The sequence below is a fragment of the Stylophora pistillata genome, chromosome 10 (assembly GCF_964205215.1).
Source record: "Stylophora pistillata chromosome 10, jaStyPist1.2, whole genome shotgun sequence".
In the NCBI taxonomy this organism is placed as follows: domain Eukaryota; kingdom Metazoa; phylum Cnidaria; class Anthozoa; order Scleractinia; family Pocilloporidae; genus Stylophora; species Stylophora pistillata.
Window position 1 is genome coordinate 10,953,485 of NC_142528.1, and position 25,942 is coordinate 10,979,426.

Consider the following 25,942-nt stretch of genomic DNA (forward strand, 5'->3'; position numbering starts at 1 on the left):
GTGCGAGAAAGTCTGGTAACTAAATTAAGAGCACCAAGTCGAGGCTGAGGGGAATAAGCGCTTATTTTGAAAGCAGATCGGAGAGACTTTAAGTGTGACATGAGGTTTTGTGCGATCGCTGTGTGCAAAAACAACTCTAAAAAACGGCCGGATCTCAACTTTTTCGAGTTTCCAGGCGAAGAGAGACTTAAAAAGAAAAATGGATTGCCTTCTGTCGTCGGGCTGATAAGGAGTTTACGTCAATCAAGAAGTTACACATATGCTCTGAACACTTTGAGACGAAACAAATCGTAAAGAAACTTTCTGGGATCAAAATTTAGAAATTATCCATCCACTAGGGTTATAATTGATTGTGCAGAGATATTCATTCAGAAACCTACCTCTCCTGCTGCACAGCTAGCCACGTGGAGTGAATATAAGAGCCATAACACTATGAAAACGTTATTTGGAATAACTCCATCAGGATTTTTCAGTTTTGTGTCAAAATTGTGGAGTGGAAGTACAAGTGACCGCAAACTCACCCAAAAGAGTGGAAGTTTGGAATTGATTGAGGAAGGGGACCACATCATGGCTGACAGAAGAGTTGCAATCAGAGACTTGCTTACAAAGCAAAAGGCCTTCCTAAACATGCCTCCCTTCTCTAAAAAAGGTAACTCAATCCTTAAGTTATTGCTATTTACAGGACATTCTCCAACTTACCCACCATGCACACAACAGTCATTAGTACTTCCTTTCCTCTCATGGATGTTTGTAACTTAAGAGAGTCACATTATAAAGACAATCTCAACTTGAAATAAAGACTTAACAAAAGACTGAAAGGTCAATATTAAACATTAATTTTTTATTTCTTGCAAAATAGGTCAGCAACTGTCAAAAAAGTCACTGAAGACAACAAGATCAATTGCCAGTACAAGAATTCATGTTGACAGAGCCACTGAGAGACTGAAAGACTTCCATATTCTACAGGGAAATCTGCCTATACCACTTGTACCTCTTGCTGATAAAATATTAATAGTTTGTGCTGCTTTGTGTAACCTACTACCTCCACTTACAAAGTAGAACTCTCCCGTATGCTTCCAATTTATCATAGAAACAACTACAACTAACTTCACGAAGCAAAGAAATCTCTCAGATTTATCTTACCCTTAACTTAACCCACTTAAAACTGTTGGTTCAGTTCACAAAGAAAGGATGTTTTTTGGAATTCGTCCACAGAAGATAACACTAGTTTACCAAAACAAAAAAGACTTGTGATACCACAATCACTTCCGTCATGTTTACAATATATCTTGAAGTACTGTCATATATTTCTTGAGTTCAAAACAGTACAACATGCAAAAAAACAAGTGTATTCTCTAACCTGCAAACAGGTCATTAAGACTATTTTGCATCTTGTAAGTGTATAAATTGACTTTATGATAGACAGAGCTTGAATTGTTACTCAAGTGTGAGTAACCTCTTCAAGAATCTTTCCACTGAGGATTTCAGGCACCATGTGTTCCAAAAAGAACTTTGATAGCTTCCCCACCATTTTATCCCACAGTTCTTTGTCAAATTTAACAGGTACCACTAAGATTCCCTTAAGAGTGTACATGATAAGATTACACTGTTCTAATCTAGCTAAAGCTAGCTGTCCTTGCATTTGATAACTCCAAGATGTTTCTTTTTTTACATAATATTTGTCAGCCACTATACCAAGGCAGTGAGCTGCTGCAACATGGGGTTGAAGATTTCTCTTGCTAAAAATGCTCTTGACCTCTAAAAGTGTCTTGGCACAACACTTACAAACTTGAATTCTGTCTGGAGAAGCTCCCATATATGGATACTGTTTGTCTACGATAAGACCACTTTGAAAAACCTCCAAACCCCTATGTTTTGTTCTATGTTTCTTGATATACTCTTTGATGGCCACAACTTCCTCCTCGTGACCCCAAGAAAACTGATGTGGGGTGCTGTCCTCACTAAGAGGACAATAATTCATTAACAACTTCACTGTATTTTTGGAATTGGTTGTCTCTTTCATGTGGGATACCTTGTAAAAGTTGGAGGCAGTTATCCTCCCTGCCCTCTGTGAAAACCAAAATTTTGAATTACTTGTACTTTGACTCAATGTTTTCTGAAATATTACCTCAGTTGCAAACTCAGAATGATGCAGAAACTCTAAAAAGCTACTACAATGCTCATACGTAGGATTTTCCAAACTTTAACAATTATTTTGAGCAACAAATATGTCAGCTAACTCTTTAAGGGAATACACCTCTGCATATTCTACTATTTCCTCATGATCAATGTCAGCAGATGAGATCTGGTCCAAGAGTTATTCCTCACTCACAGCCTGGACTGGGGGTTTTGTTATAAACTGCAAAGCTACACATGAAGGGGCAGCTTCTAATAATGTATTATAAAACTTCTCTTGGAATGACTGAGAGAGATTATCAGAGCACAAAGGGTTAATGAGGTTTTGGACAATCCTTAGATATTTTTCCACACTCTGATTTTTTAAATTTAACATTTTCCATTGGAACAGCATTTTCTGTGATTCTTTTCCGTTTCACCTAAAGGCAAGAAACTGACGTGCACGTCTCCAAGTCGGATGGGGAAGTAATTTTCCTCCTGGCAGTGTTATCTTGGAATTAACTCATCCGTTTCGTTGATTCCTCTTCAATATTTGGAACTTTTATTTCCGCTGCATTCTTACATAGCTCCAGTAGTTCTGCTCTTTTCCTACTCTTACCGTTAATAGAAATTTGAATATCTCTTTCTCTTAAAAACTTTTGAAGCTCAGATACTTTCATATCGGCAAAGTTAGCAGGATTCGCTGCCATGCTGAGACAACTTCTATACCCCTCAGCCTCGTCTTGGTGCTAAAAACTTATTACCAGACTTTCTCGCACTAACAATTCGAAACTAGCCTATTGCAACTGTCTAATGCTGGTAAAGGTTTGGTCGTTTTATTCAAACATCTGTCCAGCATTTGAGTTAGTTCGAAGATCAAGTTCCAGTTTTGATACCAAGATGTGCGAACCGAAGTTACAATTATTTTTCGGGGTTAAAATGAAATAGTAGGTGACTACTGATTTCAGCGAGAGTAGCTTATTACGATCTTTACCTTTTCATTAGACGCTGTGAAAACATTACGGATTACATAAAATAATTCCGTCATAGAAAATTTAATTCATCACAGACACAAGCTAAATAAAAATAATTTTAATACTTGACAAAAATTCCGTCTTTGAAAGACTTCTGAACGTCGATTGATTCTCGCTTGGCACTCTCGGAAAGCGATGGACGTTGCTACACAGCAACTTCTGATGATTGCCGATCTTTTCCCGAACTCATTTTCGTCATGCAAACACGTCAGCCATCGGTTTCCGAGAGTGCAGCGTATTTGACCTCTAAATATGCCAGTACCAAATTCACAGGAAAAACTATGTTACATAAAATATGTCACTCTATACAATTTTAAAGTATCAAAATGTTTATCTCGCGTATGGAAACGAGTTGCATACGGTAGGCGCCGGCAACGCCTATATCAATTTAGTTTACTGTAATTATTCGTATTGTTAATCTTACTGTCCTGGATAAATTACCTGGTATCGCTCTATTACTTAAGTCTGTGGTCATAAGATAAGAAAGAAAAAGAACAAACATTCAAAAGTTGTTCAAAGATATTAGGAAAAAATTGGACCGGTAGTGAGAGCAATTTTCAAATGTCAAAGTATCCTAGGACTGCAATATTCTGTGATTAGTCTACAAAAAACTTGCATCAGTCCATATGCTCCGTGATTGGTCTAAAATCGCGAAAAAGACCCTAAATCGATTAGATGCCAAGCTAATAAAGCCACTCGCGACTAAGTCAGGCGGGTTTTCCCGCGCCTCAGGAAGTTTGCTCGTTTTATTTTTTGAGTTTTCCATGAATTTTTGAACGTATTAATATTGTCCTGAGAAGCTGATTACTTTAGATTTGGTTTTACGACACTAAGTCGACATGCGCTCCTGATTCAATACATAACCCTAGGGAAATGATAAAAACTTGAATACGCTAAGAACTGTCCCTTAAGCACTGTGTCCCTGCCACAAACTTTTCCTCAAATGTAGTTTCAAGCGCCAAGTTCTTCCCTCATTCAACTCTGTTACGAAGCTGTGTTGTTTGACTTATCTCCGATTACGGAATCTCTGATGAAGCCCTGTGTGGATATTTTCACTTACAAGGCAATAACACTTGTTTAACAGGTCGATAACGGAGGATATAATCAAAGGTCACATCTCATAGCAGCGAGTCTTGCCGGGCACAAAAACTTGTCACACGTCCTTGTAGGAATATTATGCTATGCAGGGCTTGAATCTGAAGTGAAAGGAACTTCTTAATTTCACCAGTTTTCAATAGTTTAGGACGACTGTTAGTCTCCTTCGCAGCCGTTGTTTGGTCTCTTCATGCAACGCGCTTTCTCCCCCAGAGTATCTATGGTGGGGAGAGAGCGCGCAACCTCCCCCAGAGTATCTATGGTGGGGAGAGAGCGCGCGTTGCGCGACGAGACCAAACAAAACCTGTGAAGGAGATTAGTAACGGTCGCACTAGGAGCAAGCCATTGGCGCTCATTTTGTGACTTTATAAACCAGGTAACGTTGGAGACCATGGATGAATTACTCCTTGCAGCTCCTGCATCCATGCGCATGTAACACAATTAATAAACCTCCTCTGGCTCTCATTACCGGTAGGGATATCTAAAGGGTGCAAAAGTTTCTAACTTCAAATGTTGTCCAAAGTGACCCGCAAACTTTTGTGTGAATACTCAAAGAAGTACGTGAAAACTCGACAGATCTGTGGACATTAACGCGCTCGAAGTTTGAGCTGAGCAATGTAGCTACACATCTTCAACGTCGGTCCCAATTTCATGCGTGTAAACTGCATCAGGGAGTCACGTGATAACAGCATCAGTGCTTGGCCGTCAATTTCCTGTCAAAGATTACGATACATATCAATGACGTTAAATGGGTTCAGGGCTAACCGAACCTCGAAGAGTAATAAGCTCTCGACTCAAAAAAAGCACCGCGTAGGGCGTCACTCTTGTGATTCCATTAAAACGGAATATAACGAATCTAAATTCAAGAACAGAAGAGTATAGCAGCTTGCATTTACCTGATCTAAGAATATATTAGCATAATGAAGGCAATCCGTTGAACGCACATATCTCACAACTTGTTCCACTGACCACGTGGAAGGATTGGCGGGGAGGTCTGGTGACCGGCCATTCACGCAGCCCGGAAGTGACGTATTAGTACCGACATCAACACAGAACGGCTTTGGGCGTATGGGTCGATTACCCAAGGGGGAGAAGGGTGAGTTTGAAGTTGGGGAATTGTAAGGCGAATATCTTGACGTAGAGTGATGACCTGGGTAGAAAAAAAACGTACTCTCCTAAAAAAATTGCTTTCCACCTTCCTATATACTCTTAGATTGTCGCCAAACTAGACAGATAATAAGGTAGCAGTTGGTAAAAGAAATACTTTTAAGTATGATTTTTTTGCAGCTTGTGTCGTACCCATTATCCCGTAAGATAAGGGGTAGGATATCATTCAAGGTAAATAACATCGCCATACAATATTTACAAAAAAAATGAGTCCTCCACAAGTTTCGAACCTGTCAACCTCTCTTTTACTAGTCGGATACCAAACCACTGAGAAAAAAAAGGAGTCGAATACCATACCACTGAGGCAAAAAAAGGAGTCGAACACCATACCACTGAGAAAAAAAAAGGAGTCGAATACCATACCACTGAGAAAAAAAAGGAGTCGAATACCAAACCACTGAGAAAAAAAAGGAGTCGAATACCAAACCACTGAGAAAAAAAAGGAGTCGAACACCATACCACTGAGAAAAAAAAGGAGTCGAACACCATACCACTGAGAAAAAAAAAGGAGTCGAATACCATACCACTGAAAAAAAAAAAGGAGTCGAATACCATACCACTGAGAAAAAAAAGGAGTCGAATACCAAACCACTGAGAAAAAAAAGGAGTCGAATACCAAACCACTGAGAAAAAAAAGGAGTCTAATACCAAACCACTGAGAAAAAAAAGGAGTCGAATACCAAACCACTGAGAAAAAAAGGAGTCGAATACCATACCACTGAAGCAAAAAAAGGAGTCGAACACCATACCACTGAGAAAAAAAAAGGAGTCGAATACCATACCACTGAGAAAAAAAAGGAGTCGAATACCAAACCACTGAGAAAAAAAAAAAGGAGTCTAATACCATACCACTGAGAAAAAAAAAGGAGTCGAATACCATACCACTGCGAAAAAAAAAAAGGAGTCGAAGAGTCAACTCTGGGCAATAGCGTGGACAATTGTGTCCTTATACAAAATTTCACGAGTTTGGATTTACTTCGCTTTGGAAAATTCGTACTGCCCTCTAATTCGACCAGATACCAAACTTAACCGGTGACCAATTGCGACTAGGTTATTCGCAGTTTCCCGCACCTTAGTTGATTTATAACATATATCACGTAAAGTGCGTCAATTCAGTGTTTACTATTTGCCCATGGGTGTACGCTGCGGTGAGCAAATGTTTTCAAGTAAGCAAATGTTTCGCAAGAAATTGTTTTTACGTTATAACGCAAATGGTAAACACCACTGCGTACAATATTGAGTTATGGATGCACTTGGGAGGTTTGCTAAGCACTCAAGAAGCTAGACTCTCGCGCTTCCTTCATGCTTAACAACCTCCTGCGTGTATCCATAACTCAATAGTGTACGCTGTGGTGTTTACCATTTGTTAACTCCGATTGGCTTCTTGTGATATTTCCATTTGTTTTGATTGGCTGTTATGACCATCAATAGGAAATCACTTTATCTATATTTAACGCGAGTACTGATATTTTTCTGATTCAAATAATGCTTTCCCGTACCTGTAGGATCCGTTGCAGAGCTCATGCGCATCAGCTTAGCACCCTTTGGAGAAGTGATGCGCTTACCGCCAGGCGTCCCTGTTCCATGGTGGGAATGTGCACGAGAAACTGGCGGCGAGCGAACTATGGGCGCGGTGGAACCAGAGGGTACTGCGGTACCCAAGTCCCGAACTACTGGCACACCAGGGATCATTGGAATTTGCAATGGCCCGCCCATGCCTGGGGATTTCAGTTTAGGCGATGTTACTTCGTTAGAATCTGAAAACCAAAACAAAAAGTGAAGAAATATTTTCCGTCATCATTCAAGAAGGACTATTTAAATAACCTTGGAAAAGTTAATAGGCAAAATAACCGCGTTTTATCGTAAACAATGAACCCTCAACAAGAAAAAGAGTACCTTTCTTCATTCGTCCTTTTCTCTTCTTGATTATGGGTTTTACTCTCCTTCTCTCTTCTGTCTCGTCCCAATCTGGATCACTGTTTGAGAAGCTCTCTGTCTTGAATCGAAACCCTATGCCCTTAGGTGGTCGGCCTCGCTTAGGTCTCTCTCCCGAAGGCGATTTCGGAAGATCGTCGAGTTCAACTTCTTCTTCCATAGCGGCCACTTCGGAAGTACTCGGCGCACCTTCTTCATCTTTCCGACGGCATTTCGATTTAATATAAGTCAATCGTGTGCGTTTTCGACGCTTCTTTTTCAGCCACCACAGGTTTCTCTTCGGAGGCGATTGTGATTTGTTTTCGATTCCTTCCTCTCCTTTTTCCTCCTCCTCCTCCTCCCTCGTCGGCCATTTTTCTTTCTTCTTCTTCTTCTTGCTCTTCTTTTATGGTTATCTCTTCGGTTAGCTTCGCGTCTTTGTCGGTCGAGTTCGTGAGGGCCTGTAAATGCTCGATGGAACTTTTCGGTTGTATCGGGGTTGGCACGAGGTGAGATTTTGACATTGATACCGAATCCACCAACGTAACGCCGGGCAAACTGGATCCAACACTTCGCTGTACATTGCCAGAAACAGTAGGCACCGGGAACGGCAATTTGAAGCTCTGATGGAAAATTTAATCATCGATAAATGTTAAACAAACCCACGAAAAAAGAAATTAATTGCTTCGTGTGATCATCACGTGAACCGTATGATTTTCAGTACTATCCATTTACCGACGATCACTTGTCAGTTAATTGTTCGAAAGACTCGATTCGCACGTCTAATTCAATTCTTTTTTGCACAAGTTGTTCGTTTTCAGGGGAACTTTGAACAAACAGTGTCTTTATCTATGGCTTGTGGATCGTCGAGAAGAGCGGCAAAAACACGATTCATTCAAACTGTGTTCAAATGGAGCCACAACACTACTAAAGTAACACTAAGAAAGGAAAAGCAACGAAAATACTTGTAATGTAATCTTACCTGTTGATGAGGGGACAACTTCAACGGAGCTCCTCCCTGGGGACGTATGTGAGAAGGATGCCGGGGATACCCACCTCCTAGGGATGCTCTGACGCTGGAAAACCTCAGTGGGGTATTCCGAGGAGACATACCAGGATTTATTGATCGGGGGATTCCGGGATAGTTCGGCATAATGGGCCTTTGGGACATAGTTGCAACGCCCGCTTGGGAAACCACCCTCTCTCCCGAACCTGGGTGATGCGGGCCGCTTGAAACGCCCGAGGAGCTACTGAGGGAAGGCGGCGGAGCATTTCCTTGAGGGTGGTGGTTTACTACCCCAGTCCTAACTGCAATGGGATTGTACGATGGAGGGTGTGTATGCATTCCAGGGCGAGGCGGAGGCATACTGCTGCTGTTCGGCTGTGCTTGGACGTACATTCCTTGAGGGCGTCCTCCTTGGCCAATCCTTGCGTTGGGAACAAGTGGGGGAGGTGGAGGTGTTCCACCCCCTGGTTTGATTGGAACCGCAGATGATGTCCCCGGAGGGGTCGCGTGAACTCCGGGATGGCGGATCACTCCCCCGGGATTTGGACTTAATACTTGTCGAGGATAAACTGGTGGACCAGCAGCAGGTCTGTACCCGGTGTTTACGGACAGTTGTCCTGTGGTAGCCGTGCCATACGAGGCTCTGGATATGGGTGGACCATGCACACTGCTGGTAGAGTATGGTGGCGGAACGGACACGCTGCTGGCGGTTTGAATTGCGGAAACTGCATGAATCGCAAGTTGATTCGCTGGTTCGACCGCCATGTTTGTAGATGTGGCCACGTGACTGCTACTGGCCTCGGTAGCAATCTTGGTCAGCGGTGGAGGTGTACAGTTAGATATGGTAACATTAGGTGGGGCGCGGCCAAATGTGATGGTCGTTCCAGAACTCGTGGCACTTGTAGCAAATCTTTGGCTTGACACGTTGGTGACGATACGACTTGTGCCATCCGGTAACGATATAGTGTTGCTTGCACCGGAAGGATTGTGTGTCTGACCTCCCTTAAAAGAGAAACGAAGATTTTAATACGGTAAGTCAAATATGCTGTATCCTGCGTATCGTGAGAAGCATAGCTACAAAATGATTTCATCGTTAATTGGATTCGACCTTGGAAGGTTCTAGTGAGACTGAGTTTTGGCCAGTGTTGTTGTCGTTGTGTGCTTAGCCGTCGATACGGTAGTATCGAACTATTTGCCCGTGGAATTTTCTGAAATATTCTAAAATCCTGAAAGGGGGAAGGGGTAACATTCTCCGACGAAAAGAAATTAGCTCCCCTTCCATTTGGCACTATGCACAGAAAAAAGCTTCAGTAGCGTTTCCTTTAGGAAGAGCAAAAGGTGGTGTCACATTACCTCAAAACAACCAAGACAAGATGCCAGGAATCTCATCAGCGCAGAACCAGAATGTTACCGCTGACACAACAACATTGTGGTTAAAGGTAATACAGGAATCTCATCAGCGCAGAACCAGAATGTTACCGCTGACACAATAACATTGTGGTTAAGGGTAATACAAACATGTAAGAAGGATAAATCCAACGTTCACCTCTTTCATAACAGGTTTTCCTCCTGGTAAAGCGTTTATCGGAACGGGTCCACGCTGGGAATGAGCCAAAGGAACTTTCCCCTGGGGTGCAAGTAATGGTACGCTTTTCGCTGTAGTTGATGAAAGATGAGGCACTGTCACATTTCCAGGAACCTGGAACCCCACGTTTCCAACTGTACCTGTTGAGGCAGATACCCCAGGGGAAACTCCTTGGGGGATCACAACGGGAGTTCCAGGAGTTTGAGATGTAACGGTCACATTCTGAGCTGGCAAAATGGTGGTTGTTGCTGTTGTTGTCGAGGAAGTGATCTTTTGCCCCTGTGCCACATTGAAGGACGCCCCTGCAATTGATATACCGTTTTCCACCAGGGTCCTGGAGGCAACGTTGTTTGGGTCCCCTGGAAGTAAATATTCCGACTTCCGCTTCCGGCCCCGCTTCTTTTTCTCTACTCCCAGATGCTTGACTTCAAAGTATTCACGGGAACGTTTCGCTTTCAAGCCCTTTGGACCTTGCAGATTTCCTTGATCTGAAACACAAAAAGTGGTTAGAAACCCACACAGTGAAACACACGCATTTCCATTGTCGTCAACGTTAGACACCACTGAACAAAGCGATTTACTTAGAGCACACGGCAGCATCGCGGTTGAATCATCGCGCTCAAAATCGCTAGACGAGAATCCTCAGAATTTTAGTCACATAATCCAACATAATTTCACACGCCGTCGGAACAAGAACAGAGGAGATCTAGCTAAATTCAAAGTTGTAAAAAAACTGATATCGTCACTGCTTCATGAATAGTTAAAGAGAATTCTTTCTTCCGATATCAGCTGGTACCTGGCGGCAGACTATTCAACGTTTCTGTTTAAAATGTTCGTTTTTAATTGAAAAAAATGCATTATCTAATATCATTTCAAGGCCTCATCACCCAATCATGAAACAAAACTAAATGGACTTTAAAAACGTTTCGTGTAATTAATTCGTCGGCGAGTGTTGAGTGAGAAAAATTTATGTTTATTTATTCAAAGGAAGGAAAACTTCATCGTTCAACATCTGTCTTGGAGGAGCGCAAACCAACCGTTTTCGAGAAAAAAAAAGATTGCGCAGAAAAACTGACTGTTATTTTTTCTTTTTTGTTTTAATCATAAAATGTCGTTTTTCAGTAGGTTATGTTTAGAAGGCCCCCCAAACGTTGGCAAAATAACTAAAACGTTGACACTTAACATATGTAATCTAGCACACACTTAAAATAAACGCACTGCGGCGAGGAAATTAAAAAAATATATATCTATTAGTTTTTTTGGGGCTCAGATATAACCCTTTTCTCATTCATCCCGTTCCACAACATTTCTTATTACGAAACCTTCGTTAAAAGTCTCCGTTTCTTCGGCCCCCGCCTTAGTGAATTGTTTTACTACATCAAGTACAAGTAACTCTTTCCCACCGTCAGCTTGGCAGCGATCAGGGCATGGCGTTGGCACCGGCTTTAAACTCAAAAAGAATTCGCAACATATAAGACGTCTGCAAAATCTCTTCAGGTAGCGCTCCAACTTCGGTCGCGAATCCACGCGCGAAATCGCCTGTTGATAACAATATATGTAAGGACCAGTTAATACCTCTATTTGCTCGTGAGCTGAACCCAAAGCCCTGAATAAACTAAGAGAGAATTAGCGGCTATTTGAATATTAAATGACTCAGCCGTCGAAATTTTCATCTAATGACCTCAGGTATTATCATTACTTTTTTAATGAACTATCAAGTATTTTTGCCGAAAATCGAGTTTGTTGTTCAATCCAAATGAATTAGGTTTGATTGAGTTCGGCATTAGAAGAAAAATCAAAGGTCAGGATTTTCTGATCTGATCCTGTCGATCCACATTCGATCTCGCTTCCTCCGATGAAAGCACGCATTTTTAATCATTTTCCATATAAGAACTCTGAACACCCTGGAAGTAAAGTTGTACAGTACCAGGTTCAAATTTCGTGATGGTAAACAAGAGGTTATGTTCAGTTCGGGGCCTGTGGTCTCCAGAAAATAATGTTACCATTACAAAACATATTCTGAGGTTTTGGTGGGAACGATTACGAAGCTGCAGGGTATATCCTCTTGGGAAAATTTCGCGACACAGGATTCATTCATTTCCGATCTTTCCCAAATCTTCGAAAACGGGTGCAACCTATTACCAGCTTCCCGTGATTACCCAAAGAGTAAAGACTATGTGGATAATTTTGGTTCACATCAAATACGCACATTTTCCCATTCTGTCTCCTCTACTCAAGCGAGCACACAAAGTGTTGATATCTGGGCGCGCTGGCCATCCAAGCCACATTTTCCTATCCGCAACTGAACATGAATACCAACCCTTTACACCTTAGTATTCTCCCCACTGTTATTTAGTTGGTGATCATTTCCTTTATTCTCCTGACCTTTAAGTTTGATTCAATGGTGATATTGTAAGGAGAAATTAGATGCCAGTCACCGAAAGAGGTCAAAGGGTTAGGAAAGATCTTATATATTTGTTGACGAATCAAACTCTAGCGCATTCGATTTTGCGCTGAAATCTTCTCTACAAAACATTTCGTGAGAAGCTGGCCATACACTAAGCTCATATGTGAAAGCGTCCTACTCACTGCTAGGGAAGGTACCGTTGAAAGCGTCTTCTGAAGAAATCGAGTCAAAAAGGCCTATTCCCTCTTACCTTTTTAAGAATCTTGCCTTTATGTTTCACCACCACCCGTACGCCGCATCCCTCCTGCATCAAATCTATGACTTTTTCTGGATCATATGCTGCCTTGGCTACCATCTCCAGTCCTGTGCGTATGACGCTACTGACCTTCCCAGGAGGAGTAGCCTCGGGCAGTTGTGACACCTTGTCCGGGTCTAACAGAGGTCCATAGCAACAGCTCTTGTTAAAGAAGATCTGGTTCTTGTTGTGATAAAATCGTTCTGACCCTGAGCAAAAACAAGAGTCTTAAAAAAAAAAGGATCAAGCATTTTTTTTCCTCTTCAACAAAGAAATTTCCTCCCTTTAGTTAACACTTTAAAAAATTTTTTCCCGCCCAAAGGTTTGTAAAACTTTTTTTTCTGGGCAAATTTGACTCTACCCACCATTATTTTCGTTTTCCAGACGAAAGCTTTTAAGTCAAACCACAAACCCTACGCATAATATCGTTGGGATTCGCACAAAAATTGAAAAAATCTCCGATCGTGTCCACATAACCTACCGGCCGTGGTAATTTTCCGAAATTCAGCTTAGTCACAAAAAATCTCACCCGAAACTTATTGCTACTCGGATCAAGGAAATCCATCAAGTTTTATCTTTATTTTACTTTATTTCTTTCTTGAAAATACATTGCCACATTTCCATACTTTTTAATAATTCGAGGTTCTGGAGGAAAACAAAACCTCGACAACACTGTGACACCCAAGAAAATTTGTGCCAGTATTAGCGACCCAAGTCCAGGAACATCGTACCAGCATCAGAAACCCAAGTCCAGAAATATCCAACCAGTATTAGCAACCCAGATCTTCAATTATTTCTTACCTGTGTCATCGTCACTAATATCGCTTTCTTCGCCCGGAGACTTGTCGTCTTTTTCAATTTTGCTGTAACCGCGAGTACATCAGTGTAGGTAACAAATTCAATATTTGTTTATTCACAACACAAATACGTCTTTAAGCCTAAAACACAACCCCATTGCCTTGATGGGCTCAAGAAATATGCTGCAATTTATCTCTATCGGGTTGTGCCAACCCACTCCCCCGCTTCCCCTTCCCGTTTCCGGTCACTACTTTCAGTCACTGCTGCATCTAGCTTCTCCCATTTTTCTTTCACAAGACGAACATATACTAAAGTTTTAGCCCAAGACTTGCTTCGCTTGCATTTTGCACCAACATTTCATAGTAAGTCAAAAGGGAATTTTTTTTTTTAGACTGGAGTTAAATCAATTAAATAATTAGGAAATTTCCCAACCTCACAGCCGGGATCTTTCTGGGTAAAATTCCTAGAAGTGAGAAAAAGGAAACCAGTATTAACAAAAACATATTCACAACAACTAATCTACACATCCATTCATTGGATTGTCTCCCAATCCATTTCTCAAGGAGACAGACAACAGCCCTCACACTAAGCACACACCCAAGTTGATTTCCCCTTTTTTTTACTCATTTTGAGGGGAAGAGTCCCTTGTGCAGCGGTTACACCCAAGGCAGTTAAAAAAACCTCAGTACCTACAATCCTAATAATCGTAACATTTGGACCACTCCTTTACACTTCTGGCCTCAACAACCTCCCCTTCATTTCAATGATGCCAAAATATTTGTTTTGCTCTTTGCATGCCCTCCTCAAAACTTTATGAGGGACGGGGGGGGGAGGGGTGTGGGGGACGTGTGGAGTTTAAATGTCTCTTAAATGCTGTCCAAAGACATAGTAACGAATCTAACAGCTAATGAAGTTGGCCATAAGTGGCAGGTAGAAAACAGTGGAACAGTAAAAAGTGTGAATGTGTAATGGTGCCAAGGCATTCATTATTTTGTTTAGCACATGTCACAAGGAAAAAAAAAAAAAAAAAAAAAAAAAACAGTTCAGAGGCGTTAAAATTGATGAAAAGTTTGACTTACCCACAGCTTGTTGTCCTGACTGGGTTTGATTCTGCCTTCCCATGACCTCCAGAAATGAAGGTAGAACAAGAGTGTCTTCCTCGTCTGAGCTGCATGCCACAGGACAACAAAGGATGTTAATTTGATGTAAATTTAAAAAAAAAATCCCGATAAAGGATGACTATGCCCTAAAATCTGGAATTTCTGAAAAAAAAAGTAACTGATAACTAGAAAAATATGGTTATTTTGTGCAACTTCTGGATTAGCATGTGAAAGATAAAGGAACTCTTGTTTAGATACCAAACATCATCAATGAAAAGATTTCAAAGAATAAGGTAACGATCAATAATGCATCCATGCAGTTGTAAGATGTTCAGGACGCTCTAGAATGCAAGTACACTGCAACTACAAAACAAAAGCCTAAGAACTAACCTGGATGCATCAGAAGGAACTTAAAAAGAGGAAACAAAAAAAAAGCATGTGAGAAAACAGTTACAGAGAAAAATTTTAAGTTTGAAGCAAAAAGAATATAAGTACAGTGTTGCAAATACGTCATTCGCTGAATTCTCTCTTCTGGATGCCTCATACCCTCCACTCTTCATGTGGCACCATTTTCTGTTGCTTATTTTACCAGCTACATAAGGACAGAGTAACACTGTGTAGTCCATCACTTAAATGTGAAAATCTTGAGAAAGAAAAGTTCCCTAAAACATCATGTCATGCCTTCTACAGAAGAGCAAAGAAATTTCAAAGGCTTCTGCAGCCAACACAGCATGCGGTTTAGTCTCCCAAACCTCTTAAAGTTTTGAGGCATGTATTCATAGCTCTGCCTCTTAATGCTAGCCTTCATAGTGCACACAAATTACTCAGCTATTGCAGCTAAGGACAAAGTGACTCCATTACCCTAAGGAGCCTGTTCTAAAAAGCTTACAACCCCTTCTCCTCAAGGTCAATGACTAGAAAAGTAAACAACATACTTACTTGTACCAAATGGAGTGTGAAGGATGTGTGCAGTCCTTTTACACCAGCCAATGGGATATATATCTGGGGATTCAAAATCCACAAACTGGAACTTGGACTGTCCATCAAAGAAAAGCTGCAACATGCGTCCCATGATGTTTGTTATGGTGGCCACTCGAATGATGTGTGGCTTCTCTAGGTCTACCACTTCTAGTTTCATCCCAGGTTTGAATTTATGGGCTTTCATTTTCTGGATGAAAAGATGTCAAAGTTCCGTGAAATTAAAATGAAAATAATGATCTTGGCAAAGAGAAAAAGAAGTCTTGTGCATAATAAGGAAAACACAATCAACCATAATCAGATTAATTTAGCACAAGAATCATTCCATATCTAATCTTAAATCTTAAAGGCATTAGCTTAGAAACTATCTGCTTATTCACAGCTATGAAATACAAGTTTACAAATAATGTTAAAAGAGTTGTTTCAAAATTACAGTTTACACAGTTCGATGTGGTGATCTTTCACAGCATAAGTTTAACTTTGTTTTCCTTCAGCGCAAAATTGGTAAGAGACAACACAGTTTCTAAATGAGATGCAATAATTGGTTGTAAAGACTTTGTCTGATTGTAAAGAATCTGATTTAAGAAAATAACTATACCCAGCTTTCATTAAAAAAAACTGCCTAAAAATTTTTTATCAAAAATAAAAAAAAATCTCCCAGCCTGTCCCTGATGCCTTTCCTTGAATAATTTATACACAAAGTAATGAGAAAGTTGTACATCTACTAAACATACCCGAAACAGATGAGGAGGGGCGAAGGTTGACCGGCATACAGCTAAATATTTGTCCCATGCAAAAGTTTTTTTGGTGTAGCCTGAAACATGAAACAATCACACAAGAACCTTGACTATGTAAGAGTAAATATAATGGCCGCCCCGGCCGGCCCCTTAATGGGATACATAACATGTCAGTAAGGTAAAATATCTACACTGGAGATGCCCAGTTGTGTTTAAATATCGTGAAACCCTTTTCCCATACCCTGCTTCAATACCCCCTTGATAAACACACACCACAAAATTGACTTCCATCTCACACTACCAATTGACAAGCATCTCCATTTGTAATTTGGACATATCAACAAAGTTGAAGTGGTAAATTGGCCACCGTAACCATTCCAAAAGCTGACGTTTCGAGCGTTAGCCCTTTGTCATTCGCTCCGACGAAGGGCTAACACTCGAAACGTCAGCTTTTTGGAATCGTTACGGTGGCCAATTTATCACTTCAACTTTGTTGATATATCCAAATTATTTTGTTATTCCCACTGACCCAGCCCCAAACAGTTTCTTTCGAAACTATCAGCCCCTATCTCCATTTGTACATCTCCTTCCTGCTTTCCATCCGTATAATGTTACTCCTTCCCACCTCTTGCTCTTCCTCTCTTAGCTCCTGTACCCCTCCTGCCCCGTCTCCTCCCACTTTAATAATAAAAAAAATAATAATAATTTAATATTTATATTGCGCAAATTAACATGTGGATATGATCAAATGCCCACTACAACACTTTTTGGGGGACTTTGGCCAGACTGCATCAGCAATTTACAAACAATCAAAGGAAACTTATTTGAAGATGCCCCCTCCCCCCATTCCCAGTAAACAGGCTAGACCACATCACAGTAATCTTGTGAGTGGGTTCTTTAACGTCCCCTGCCTAACCAAATTAACTAATTAATAGATGCAGGAGACAGGACCTACAGTTTATTTGTCCTTATCCGAGAAGACTAGAATGTCTATCCATTTCTTATTAAAGAAAGGTAGCACATTCTCCTCGGTTAATTTAAGACCTTGAGTGTTGGTCTGGCCGGGGCTCGAACCATCGACCTCGACCTCCCGCACAACAGTCCAGCGCTCTAACCAATTGAGCTAACCGGGAGGTTAGCTCAATAGCTTTACTAGCTTGCCCGCTTAAATAGCACTGTCTAACTTACAACACTCAACACTTACTTCCAGGAACAGACAAATCCACTTGGTGTCTGGAACACCAGCCTGCAGGAAAAATCCCTGGAGAGTCACTATGGCAACAAAATGTGACTGCAGGCACATCTTCTTGATAGTCAGTAGTAACAGCAAAGTAGTAAGGACCCAAGCTCTTGGTGACTGTCGCAGGGCAGATGATTGATGGCTTCATTGGGTGAACAGCTTCTAATTTCATGCTTATTTCAAACCCATGAACTCTTGGCTGGAAGTGCTCTTGAGTCTTAAATTGGAGAAAGACAAATCAAAATAAAAGTGAATGACAAAAATTTATACTATGTGGACGTGTAGTGTGATCGTCCGGGTGAGTGTAGTCCTGAGAAGGACCTGTACTGTTGACGGTGGTGGTGACTGACCTTTCGACAACCTGCATGGAAGTCATCATCAGAGCCGAGTGAATAGTTGTTGTTGTCAGTGACTTCAATTCACTATAATGAATCTATTATGCTTGTTGCAGACCCTGAATTATGGACTTTGCTTAGTAAAGGAAACATAAGATGCCTGAGGTGCATGCCTGGTAGAGATACACCTCTCCCAGTTAGAGTGAAGTATCTCCCACAGGACAAAACAAAGATGCAATCACAGACAAAAAAAATTGTCAAAAAGATCAGTGCCAGAGCCTTTTCACCCTTTCATTCCAAAGATCTCAATAATATCATCCAGGAATTCTCCAAACTGTCTGCCATACAATTTTTCAGAGGAGAGGTAAGCGAATTAGTTTGGAGAATTTGGTATTGGATCAACTAATAATCCCCTAATTGATATTTTTCTATATTCTTATCACTTGTCTGCTTGAAGTAATTTGGATATGAGATAGAATAAATATATGAAAATCATATATTGGTTAGAGCGCTGCACTAGTATCGCAGAGGTCAGTGGTTCGAGTCCCGTACAGGCCTGATTTTTTTCAGGTCTGAATTTTGCTATTGCTTAAATAGCGCTATCTACTGCGAGGATCGTGCATCATACGTATCAAATACCGCAGTTCAAAATATATGATTTTCATATATTTATTCTATCTCATTTATCACTTTCACGGGTTCATTACGAATCAACTTAACGGCCTGCTCTCAGTTGGCTTGTTAGCTCAATTGGTTAGAGCGCTGCACTAGTATCGCAGAGGTCAGTGGTTCGAGTCCCGTACAGGCCTGATTTTTTTCAGGTCTGAATTTCGCTTTTGCTTAAATAGCGCTATCTACTGCGAGGATCGTGCATCATACGTATCAAATACCGCAGTTCAAAATATATGATTTTCATATATTTATTCTATCTCATTTATCACTTTCACGGGTTCATTACGAATCAACTTAACAGCCTGCTCCCAGTTGGCTTGTTAGCTCAATTGGTTAGAGCGCTGCACTAGTATCGCAGAGGTCAGTGGTTCGAGTCCCGTACAGACCTGATTTTTTTCAGGTCTGAATTTCGCTATTGCTTAAATAGCGCTATCTACTGCGAGGATCGTGCATCATACGTATCAAATACCGCAGTTCAAAATATATGATTTTCATATATTTATTCTATCTCATTTATCACTTTCACGGGTTCATTACGAATCAACTTAACGGCCTGCTCTCAGTTGGCTTGTTAGCTCAATTGGTTAGAGCGCTGCACTAGTATCGCAGAGGTCAGTGGTTCGAGTCCCGTACAGGCCTGATTTTTTTCAGGTCTGAATTTCGCTATTGCTTAAATAGCGCTATCTACTGCGAGGATCGTGCATCATACGTAATTTGGATATATCAACAAAGTTGAAATGGCAAATTGGCCACCATAACGATTACAAAAGCTGACGTTTCAAGCATTAGCCCTTCGTGGGAGCGATGACGAAGGGCTAATGCTCAAAACGTCAGCTTTTGTAATCGTTACAGTGGCCAATTTACCATTTCAACTTTGTTGATATATCCAAATTATTTCGTTACCCCCACTGAGGCAGCCACAAACAGTTTCTTTAGATACTGTCAGCCTATATTTACTTGTCTGCTTGATATTGTCTGGATATTGTCTTGGCCATGGTCACTCATGGGAGTTGAAGGGTTGGAATAAATTATGATTTAAAATAAGATTCATGATAGTCACTTCTAGTCAATCTATCTTTTTTTTATAACCTACCCAATAATTTTGGCGCAATTTTATTGGTTACTGTACGTCACGTGGTGCAAAATCACAGGACAGTTATCACGCAATAACCCCTGTCCGCGTCGATATTTGTCCTCTGTTTTTTTTTTCCGTGAAAAAGAAACATGGTCAACACAAGAGTTTCAACTTTTCTGTTCTACATGGAAGGAAACTAAACTCATTTTTTGTTTTGCTTGCTTGCGTCAATCACGCGCATTCACCATCAGATCACCACTGGCTTTTTTACTGTGTTTACGCGCAGTTTAATTGTGATGTGAAAATTAATGGGAGGGTTATAAAATAAATAAACCCCATTCTGGCTTGCTGGTATGTCAGCTGATAATGTCCTTGGCTGAGAGATTGTCCTCAAAATTCCATATTTGCCCTCGAAGCTTGACTTCTTGGCCATATATTAATTTTTTGGACAATCTCTCAGCCGCTGACATTATCAGCCGACATACCAGCCGCCTGAAGGGGTTTATTCACAAAATAATTTTTGTTTATCGTTTGATGTTCTTTACATTATGTTGATTTGCACAATCATTTAAAATTACTCTTTATCCAACCAAGTTTTAAATCATTTTAATCTGCTGGCGTTTATCACGAGGACTGCTCTGAAAATTACCTCACTAAAATAAGTTCTTGATAAATGATTTTAAGAATATAACAATTGTTAATATAACTATGATAATAAAAAAAAAAAAAATTGACAAAGGCTTTTACATGATCTATATGGTCTATTCAGCCAGTCACATATTACCTTTCTAAACAGATCATGAGGTGCTGCCAGAGCACCTGTGAGAGTCTGAGTCAAAAATGTCCTCCAGTCTTCAAGAGTACTATTTATACCTGCAAACAGATCCCAAAAAACACATTGCACCTGTCCAATTAAGCCCAACTAACTAGAACAGGTTAAGCACTGGGGGCACAGAAGATTGGGTAACCCCTTCCTACATCATCAACTTCAAAGAAATTAGTTTATTTACTCATTTATACCTGCAAACAGATCCCAAAAACACATTGCACCTGTCCAATTAAACCCAACTAACTGGAACAGGTTAAGCACTGGGGACCCAGAAGATTGGGTAACCCCTTCCTACATCATCAACTTCAAAGAAATTATTTTATTTACTCATTTATAAGTCTAGCTCTCAACAGGCCAGCCAATCCAACTTGTCCTAAGATCTACGGCAATTATCATAAACCAAAGAGAAAGTACCTACATGCTAACAATCTTGAATACCCAAGGGTATGTTTCATTTAGCATCTAAGTTTTTATTTGCTGGATAAAATATCTTAATTTTTATTTTCTGGATAAAATCTCCACCATTCATTAATATGTGAGATAGTTGGAAGCATTTCCTTTTTTTGATGTGTCTACCCTATCTATATTATAGCAATGTTTACTCCAGGCTTGTGAGCTTTAAACCTAGCACTAAAACTATTTCCTCTTAGAAAGAAATTTAATGTGGCCAATTGGTCCTGAAAAAAAGACCAATAAAGCAAGAGCCTATAAACTGGGTTTCAATTGTTAAATAAATCTTTAAAAAAATGGCTACTGATAGTGTAGCAGGCTACTGAGACCAAGAAAGCAGTAATAAAAACATGAACAAGGAGAGGCTGACCATGCATGGGTAACTGGCTTGATTACCTGCTACTGGTCATTGCTCAAGAAAATAGTGGAAGTTGAACCTAGCTTAGTGACTGGCTTTTTCTGAATTCCCTGGTATATAGGAAGAACAGCGAGGATAATAATTCACACAAATCTTACCTTTAGGAGGTTGAAGAGGATAGCCGTTCTGTGCACACCAGCCAATGGGATGTAACTCTTCTGCTTGGAAATTGCACCAGCAGTCATTGCTATTGTCCTTTCCAAAGCCATCATAACGTATACGCACCCTGTGCCCAACCTGTTGAATGACTGTTGCAACACAAAATGAAGGAGGATTGTTCCTGTCGACCGCTTCAAGTTTCATTCCTGGCTTGAGGCCTGGTACATCAGCAGTTGCCTGTTGAGGATGAAGGCGATTCAAAAATCAATAAAGGGAGTAGGTTTCTCAAGAAATTGTGGTGCTGTGTCCCTGAGTTGATGTTATGGAGCTTAAGAAATAACAAAGGCAATGCCATAGACAACGTCAGTTAAAAAATGAACTTATATTTTACCTACAAATCTCATGATACTCTTACGTCACTTGGTTGTTTCTCACTGTCAAAACTATCTCAAAACTGGATATGGAACACATTGTTTAAATCAGATATAGAAATTTAAAAAATTAGCTGTCGTTGTGCAGAGGATGCAAAGAAATTTATAAAGATTTATAACACACAAGCACGGCCATTGTTCTGCTCATAAAACCCTTTGTCTAGTGATGTTTCCGTTGCCGTTGCCTTTGTGGTTTTCTTTCTTGACCAATGTAAATTGGCCACCATAGAGAGTTTGTAAGCTGATGTTTCCGATGTTAGCCCTTTCATATGAGCAAATTGTGGTTTTGCATGTTTTATGTGCAGAAAATGGAACTAAGTTATTGGTGGGAACATGGTAGCCAGAAAAACAAGAATAAATTAGTTCATAAGTACCATGAAAATGAACATTGTCAATTTAGAGAGATAAAATTGGCTTAAAACTGTTGATGCTCATCTGTGGTGAAGCTATGAAGCCTTTCTGTGGACGGGTTGCCAAAGAAAGGGACAGGGCTCAAAACTAACTTTTCAACTTACTAGCCAAGTGGCTGGTGACATCTTAGATGCTATGACAATGCCAGTTTATTTACTAGCCAAACTGGCTGGTGGAAACTGAAAACCACTAGCCAAAACTGAATTTCTACTAGTCTGTGACTAGTGGGCTACTGTTAATGTCAAGCCCCATGGGAACCAACATTTTATAACAGATCTATTGACCTATCTCAGTTTCATTCTTAACCTGTAGCCTACATTCTTGTCTACAATCCTGCTGTTTTGGTGGAATTACAATTGTCAGTAGTGATATTGTAAACAATAGGCCATTTTACAGTTGTGTACTTAGTTGCCAAGCCTTTGATTCAGAGTGAGGCTGAAGGTGACCTTGTTGTGATAGAGACCTGTACCTACTTAGCATGACAACTAAGTGATTTACATTTGAAAGGCAGCAAGGTTTGTATCATAACAAGGTCAACCCTAGCCTCACTCCCATTCAAAGGCTTGGCAACCAAGCACACAACTGTAAAATTGACTATTTACAATACTTTTGCAATACTGAGAGTTTAAGCATTGGGAAAATATCATCACACTTACAATTTTGCTCAAGATGCCCCCTAATTGGGAAATAGACCGAAAATAAACAAAGGACACATATCCACATAGATGGGGGCTAGTGTGTAATAACTGTCCTGCAATTTTGCACCATGTGACCTGGTAAAAAAGTCTGTTTACGAGCCAAGTGGCCCATCAGGCTGGCGCTTAACTCCGGTTTCTTTAGCATGAAGCAACTAGGAGTATTTCTACCCCCCCCCCTCCCCCATGGATGGGATGCTAGTCCATCGCAGGGTTATCCCCCAGCATTAGATTTGCCAGTACCCATTAAAACACCTAGGTGAAGAGAGGCACTGTGAGAGTAAAGTGTCTTGCCTAAGAACACAACACGATGTCCCCGGCCGGGGCTCGAACCCGGACCACTTGATCCGGAGTCGAGCGCACCAACCATGAGGCCACTGCGCCTCCACCAAGTGACATGAGGTAGCCAATAAAATTTTGTGCAAATTAATGGATTAAACACCATGTGATCATGCACTTTGCATTTTACATTCATTTAACCCTTTACATTCTAATATCAGTATGTATACCATAAATACTCTAATAAGCCCCCCTGGGAGCTTATTTATTTCAGGTACTTTAGAGGGGTGGCTTATAAGAGGGGGACCTCATTTATTTCAGGTACTTGGGGGGGGGAAGGGTTGGCTTATTGGAAGGGGGACTTAATAGGGGGGGGGCTTAGTAATTCAGCCCGATGTTCACTACCAGGATACAAATAGATATGATGTACCATATTCATTAAAAAGTAGTTCTCATTTTACATTTTTTCATTAACCAAATTGGCAGAGTCAAATTCTTCAGTGAAGTCTGATGAGTTGTGTCAATCAATTACCATAATCAATTTTGAATGACAAACTAAAATTACAACTTGATTAAATTCATCCTTACTGATATGGGGTGTTCTCTTTAATTTTTGTTCTTTGAGGGGGAGGGGTGGGAGGGCTTAATAAATTTCTTTCTCAAAAGAGAGGGGCTTATTAGAGGGCAGGACTTATTAGGGGGGTGCTTATTAGAGGATTTACAGTATTCTCTAAACTAGTACTGCTCTCTATGCATTTCCTAAAGTGCTGGCAAGGAGAATTAACTTTTAACTAAAGAGCTTCTATAGTTGGTGATCATCTCCTTTATTCTCCTGACCTCAATGTGTGATTTAGGGGTGATGTTGTAGGGAGAAATTAGATACTAGTCACTGTAAGGGGCAAAGGGTTAACTATGTGTACTTACATGTTTGAAGCAGCAATCAGGAGCAGCTTTGCTTAAAGCTGCTTCCATGTAATCACTCCAAGTAAATTTATGTGGGGCTTCACCTTCAGTGACTGGAAAATTTCAAAGATAGATGGATAAGTTAACACAGCTTCTCTCATCTTATCCACATCAAAATCAAATCACAACTTAATATTGTAATCACTACAGTCAATCAGATCAAAACTGGGTACTTAATTATGTTACATTTATTCATAGCATTTTATTCTATTTTTAATTACTTAAGTTTTATTGTAATCCCTGAAAACTAGCTTGTGAGTGTTTCTCACTAATAGTTAAGTGTATTTCCACAACAATCCAGTATGTGTACAAGAACCAACACAAAGTTAAAGAAATTGCAATTCCAAATATCTTGATATGAAATACCAAAAATTTATTATAAAAAACAAGAATACAAACAAACCTCCTGTGGTGCTACCTTCATCAGAATCCTGTCCATTGTCTTCTCCTTCTTTCTTCTGAAAGATACAGATATATCAAACATGCCCAAAAGAAAGATTTGGTGTGAGGAAAGCTAAGGCCCACCCCCCAATCTCTTGGGTAAGATAAAGCTGACTGCCACTTGCAAACTACTCACCTAAACCACTTGGGAGAGTAGAAATGAACCAAATCAGCACGATAAATAGAGACACTTGCTCTGGTTGTGTTTAATTTTGTCTGATCTTCTTTTATTCTGAGAATTAAATGTCCTGTTTCCTACTTTATGGTTATCTTGAAATCACATACCTTTTGGTTGGCTTTTCTAGAACTGCGAGAGCAACCCTTAGAGCAGAATCGTTTCAGAGGAGAACAATACCGTCGCCTCTTGACTGGACCACCACAGAATTCACAGCACCCCAAAACATGAGGATCCACTATTTTTCCAAATTTGACAGGCTTGTCATCCTGGTCATGCAAGAAATCATCTGCTCCTTTGTCTTCAAAAAAAGATGAAGGATTTGATGGCATTTTGCTGACATCTGTCATGGCAACAACTTCTTCTGCTTCTGCATTCTCTTCTGTTGCTTGGTCTTCTGTTGCTTCATTGTTGGCAAGAGGGTCATCTTCTTTACTCTCACCAGTTTCAGGATGTACATCCTACAAAAGACCACAAACTACACTTAGAAACAGCTTTGAAGAAAATAATTCTCTAGATTAGTGTAGCATAAATAACATTTACAGAATTGAAAGTCATAAATTAAAGTATCCCAATCAACAATTTAAGATTAGGAGAAAAATGAAACAAATTACCAAACACAAACAATAAACTAGAAATACAATAAAAACTATTTAACAGTTGTTTCAACAAATGTAATGAAGAGATTCAAAGAACAGAGAGCAGGGAAGGCAAAGTGGTGAGAGCACTCACCTCCCACCACTTTGGCCAGGGTTTCCATCCTTGTTCCTGGGGTTTTTCTCTGGGTCCTCCAGTTTTCCTCCCTCCACGAAAAAAAACCAACATTCTAAATTCCAATTCAACCAGAAGAGCCACCTCATGGAATGTTCATTACTAAATCCCACTTACAGGGGTTTCATTAAGGGCCGGGCACCCGGCCAAATTGACCAGTTGTAAGGACAGTTTTGCCCACCTGGTTTAACAATCTGGAGGAAGGTTTATCTTATAAAGAACTTTAGTTCAAAAAGTTTTGCCCACCTGTGAAAACATTAATGAAACTCCTGCACTTATTTATTCATTATTTCATTTATTTCAATAATGGCCACTAAAATAAAGAAAAAAATTTGTCAAATAGAAAACTTGACCAATACAATGTCTTCCAATTTCCCCTAATTACCAACCAAAGTATTTCTAGAAAAGCACATAAATTAATATCAAA

At 40.3% G+C, this 25,942-nt stretch overlaps 3 protein-coding genes across 3 annotated transcripts in view; 1 reads left to right on the plus strand and 2 right to left on the minus strand.

Annotated features, from left to right (window-relative positions):
* The first annotated feature begins 48 nt into the window (after nt 1-48).
* Nucleotides 49-1,625, plus strand: LOC148721792 (uncharacterized). Its single transcript, XM_088735622.1, has 2 exons — nt 49-649; nt 860-1,625. The coding sequence occupies exons 1-2, from the start codon at nt 433-435 to the stop codon at nt 1,057-1,059; spliced, it is 417 nt and encodes a 138-aa protein (XP_088591748.1). The 5' UTR covers nt 49-432; the 3' UTR covers nt 1,060-1,625.
* Nucleotides 1,442-2,023, minus strand: LOC148721793 (uncharacterized). Its single transcript, XM_088736962.1, has one exon. The coding sequence runs from the start codon at nt 2,021-2,023 to the stop codon at nt 1,442-1,444; it is 582 nt and encodes a 193-aa protein (XP_088593088.1).
* Nucleotides 2,024-3,192: 1,169 nt separating this feature from the next.
* LOC111321587 (uncharacterized) overlaps nt 3,193-25,942 on the minus strand; it is a 28,486-nt gene continuing 5,736 nt past the window's right edge. Inside the window, 21 exon segments of the mRNA XM_022924516.2 lie at nt 3,193-4,957; nt 5,141-5,394; nt 6,911-7,168; nt 7,308-7,686; nt 7,688-7,948; nt 8,308-9,333; nt 9,878-10,404; nt 11,320-11,455; nt 12,574-12,827; nt 13,420-13,481; nt 13,849-13,879; nt 14,496-14,584; nt 14,907-14,925; nt 15,456-15,684; nt 16,229-16,308; nt 17,436-17,688; nt 20,338-20,426; nt 21,349-21,586; nt 24,090-24,181; nt 24,532-24,586; nt 24,855-25,205. Of these exon segments, the coding sequence (XP_022780251.2) occupies nt 4,832-4,957; nt 5,141-5,394; nt 6,911-7,168; nt 7,308-7,686; nt 7,688-7,948; nt 8,308-9,333; nt 9,878-10,404; nt 11,320-11,455; nt 12,574-12,827; nt 13,420-13,481; nt 13,849-13,879; nt 14,496-14,584; nt 14,907-14,925; nt 15,456-15,684; nt 16,229-16,308; nt 17,436-17,688; nt 20,338-20,426; nt 21,349-21,586; nt 24,090-24,181; nt 24,532-24,586; nt 24,855-25,205 (4,809 nt within the window). The 3' untranslated portion in view covers nt 3,193-4,831.

Coding starts and splice junctions, on each gene's coding strand:
- LOC148721792 (XM_088735622.1), top strand. CDS start 433: ATGAAAACGTTATTTGGAATAACTCCATCAGGATTTTTCAGTTTTGTG. Junction 650..859: donor GCCTCCCTTCTCTAAAAAAG/GTAACTCAATCC, acceptor CTTGCAAAATAG/GTCAGCAACTGTCAAAAAAG.
- LOC148721793 (XM_088736962.1), bottom strand. CDS start 2,023: ATGAAAGAGACAACCAATTCCAAAAATACAGTGAAGTTGTTAATGAAT.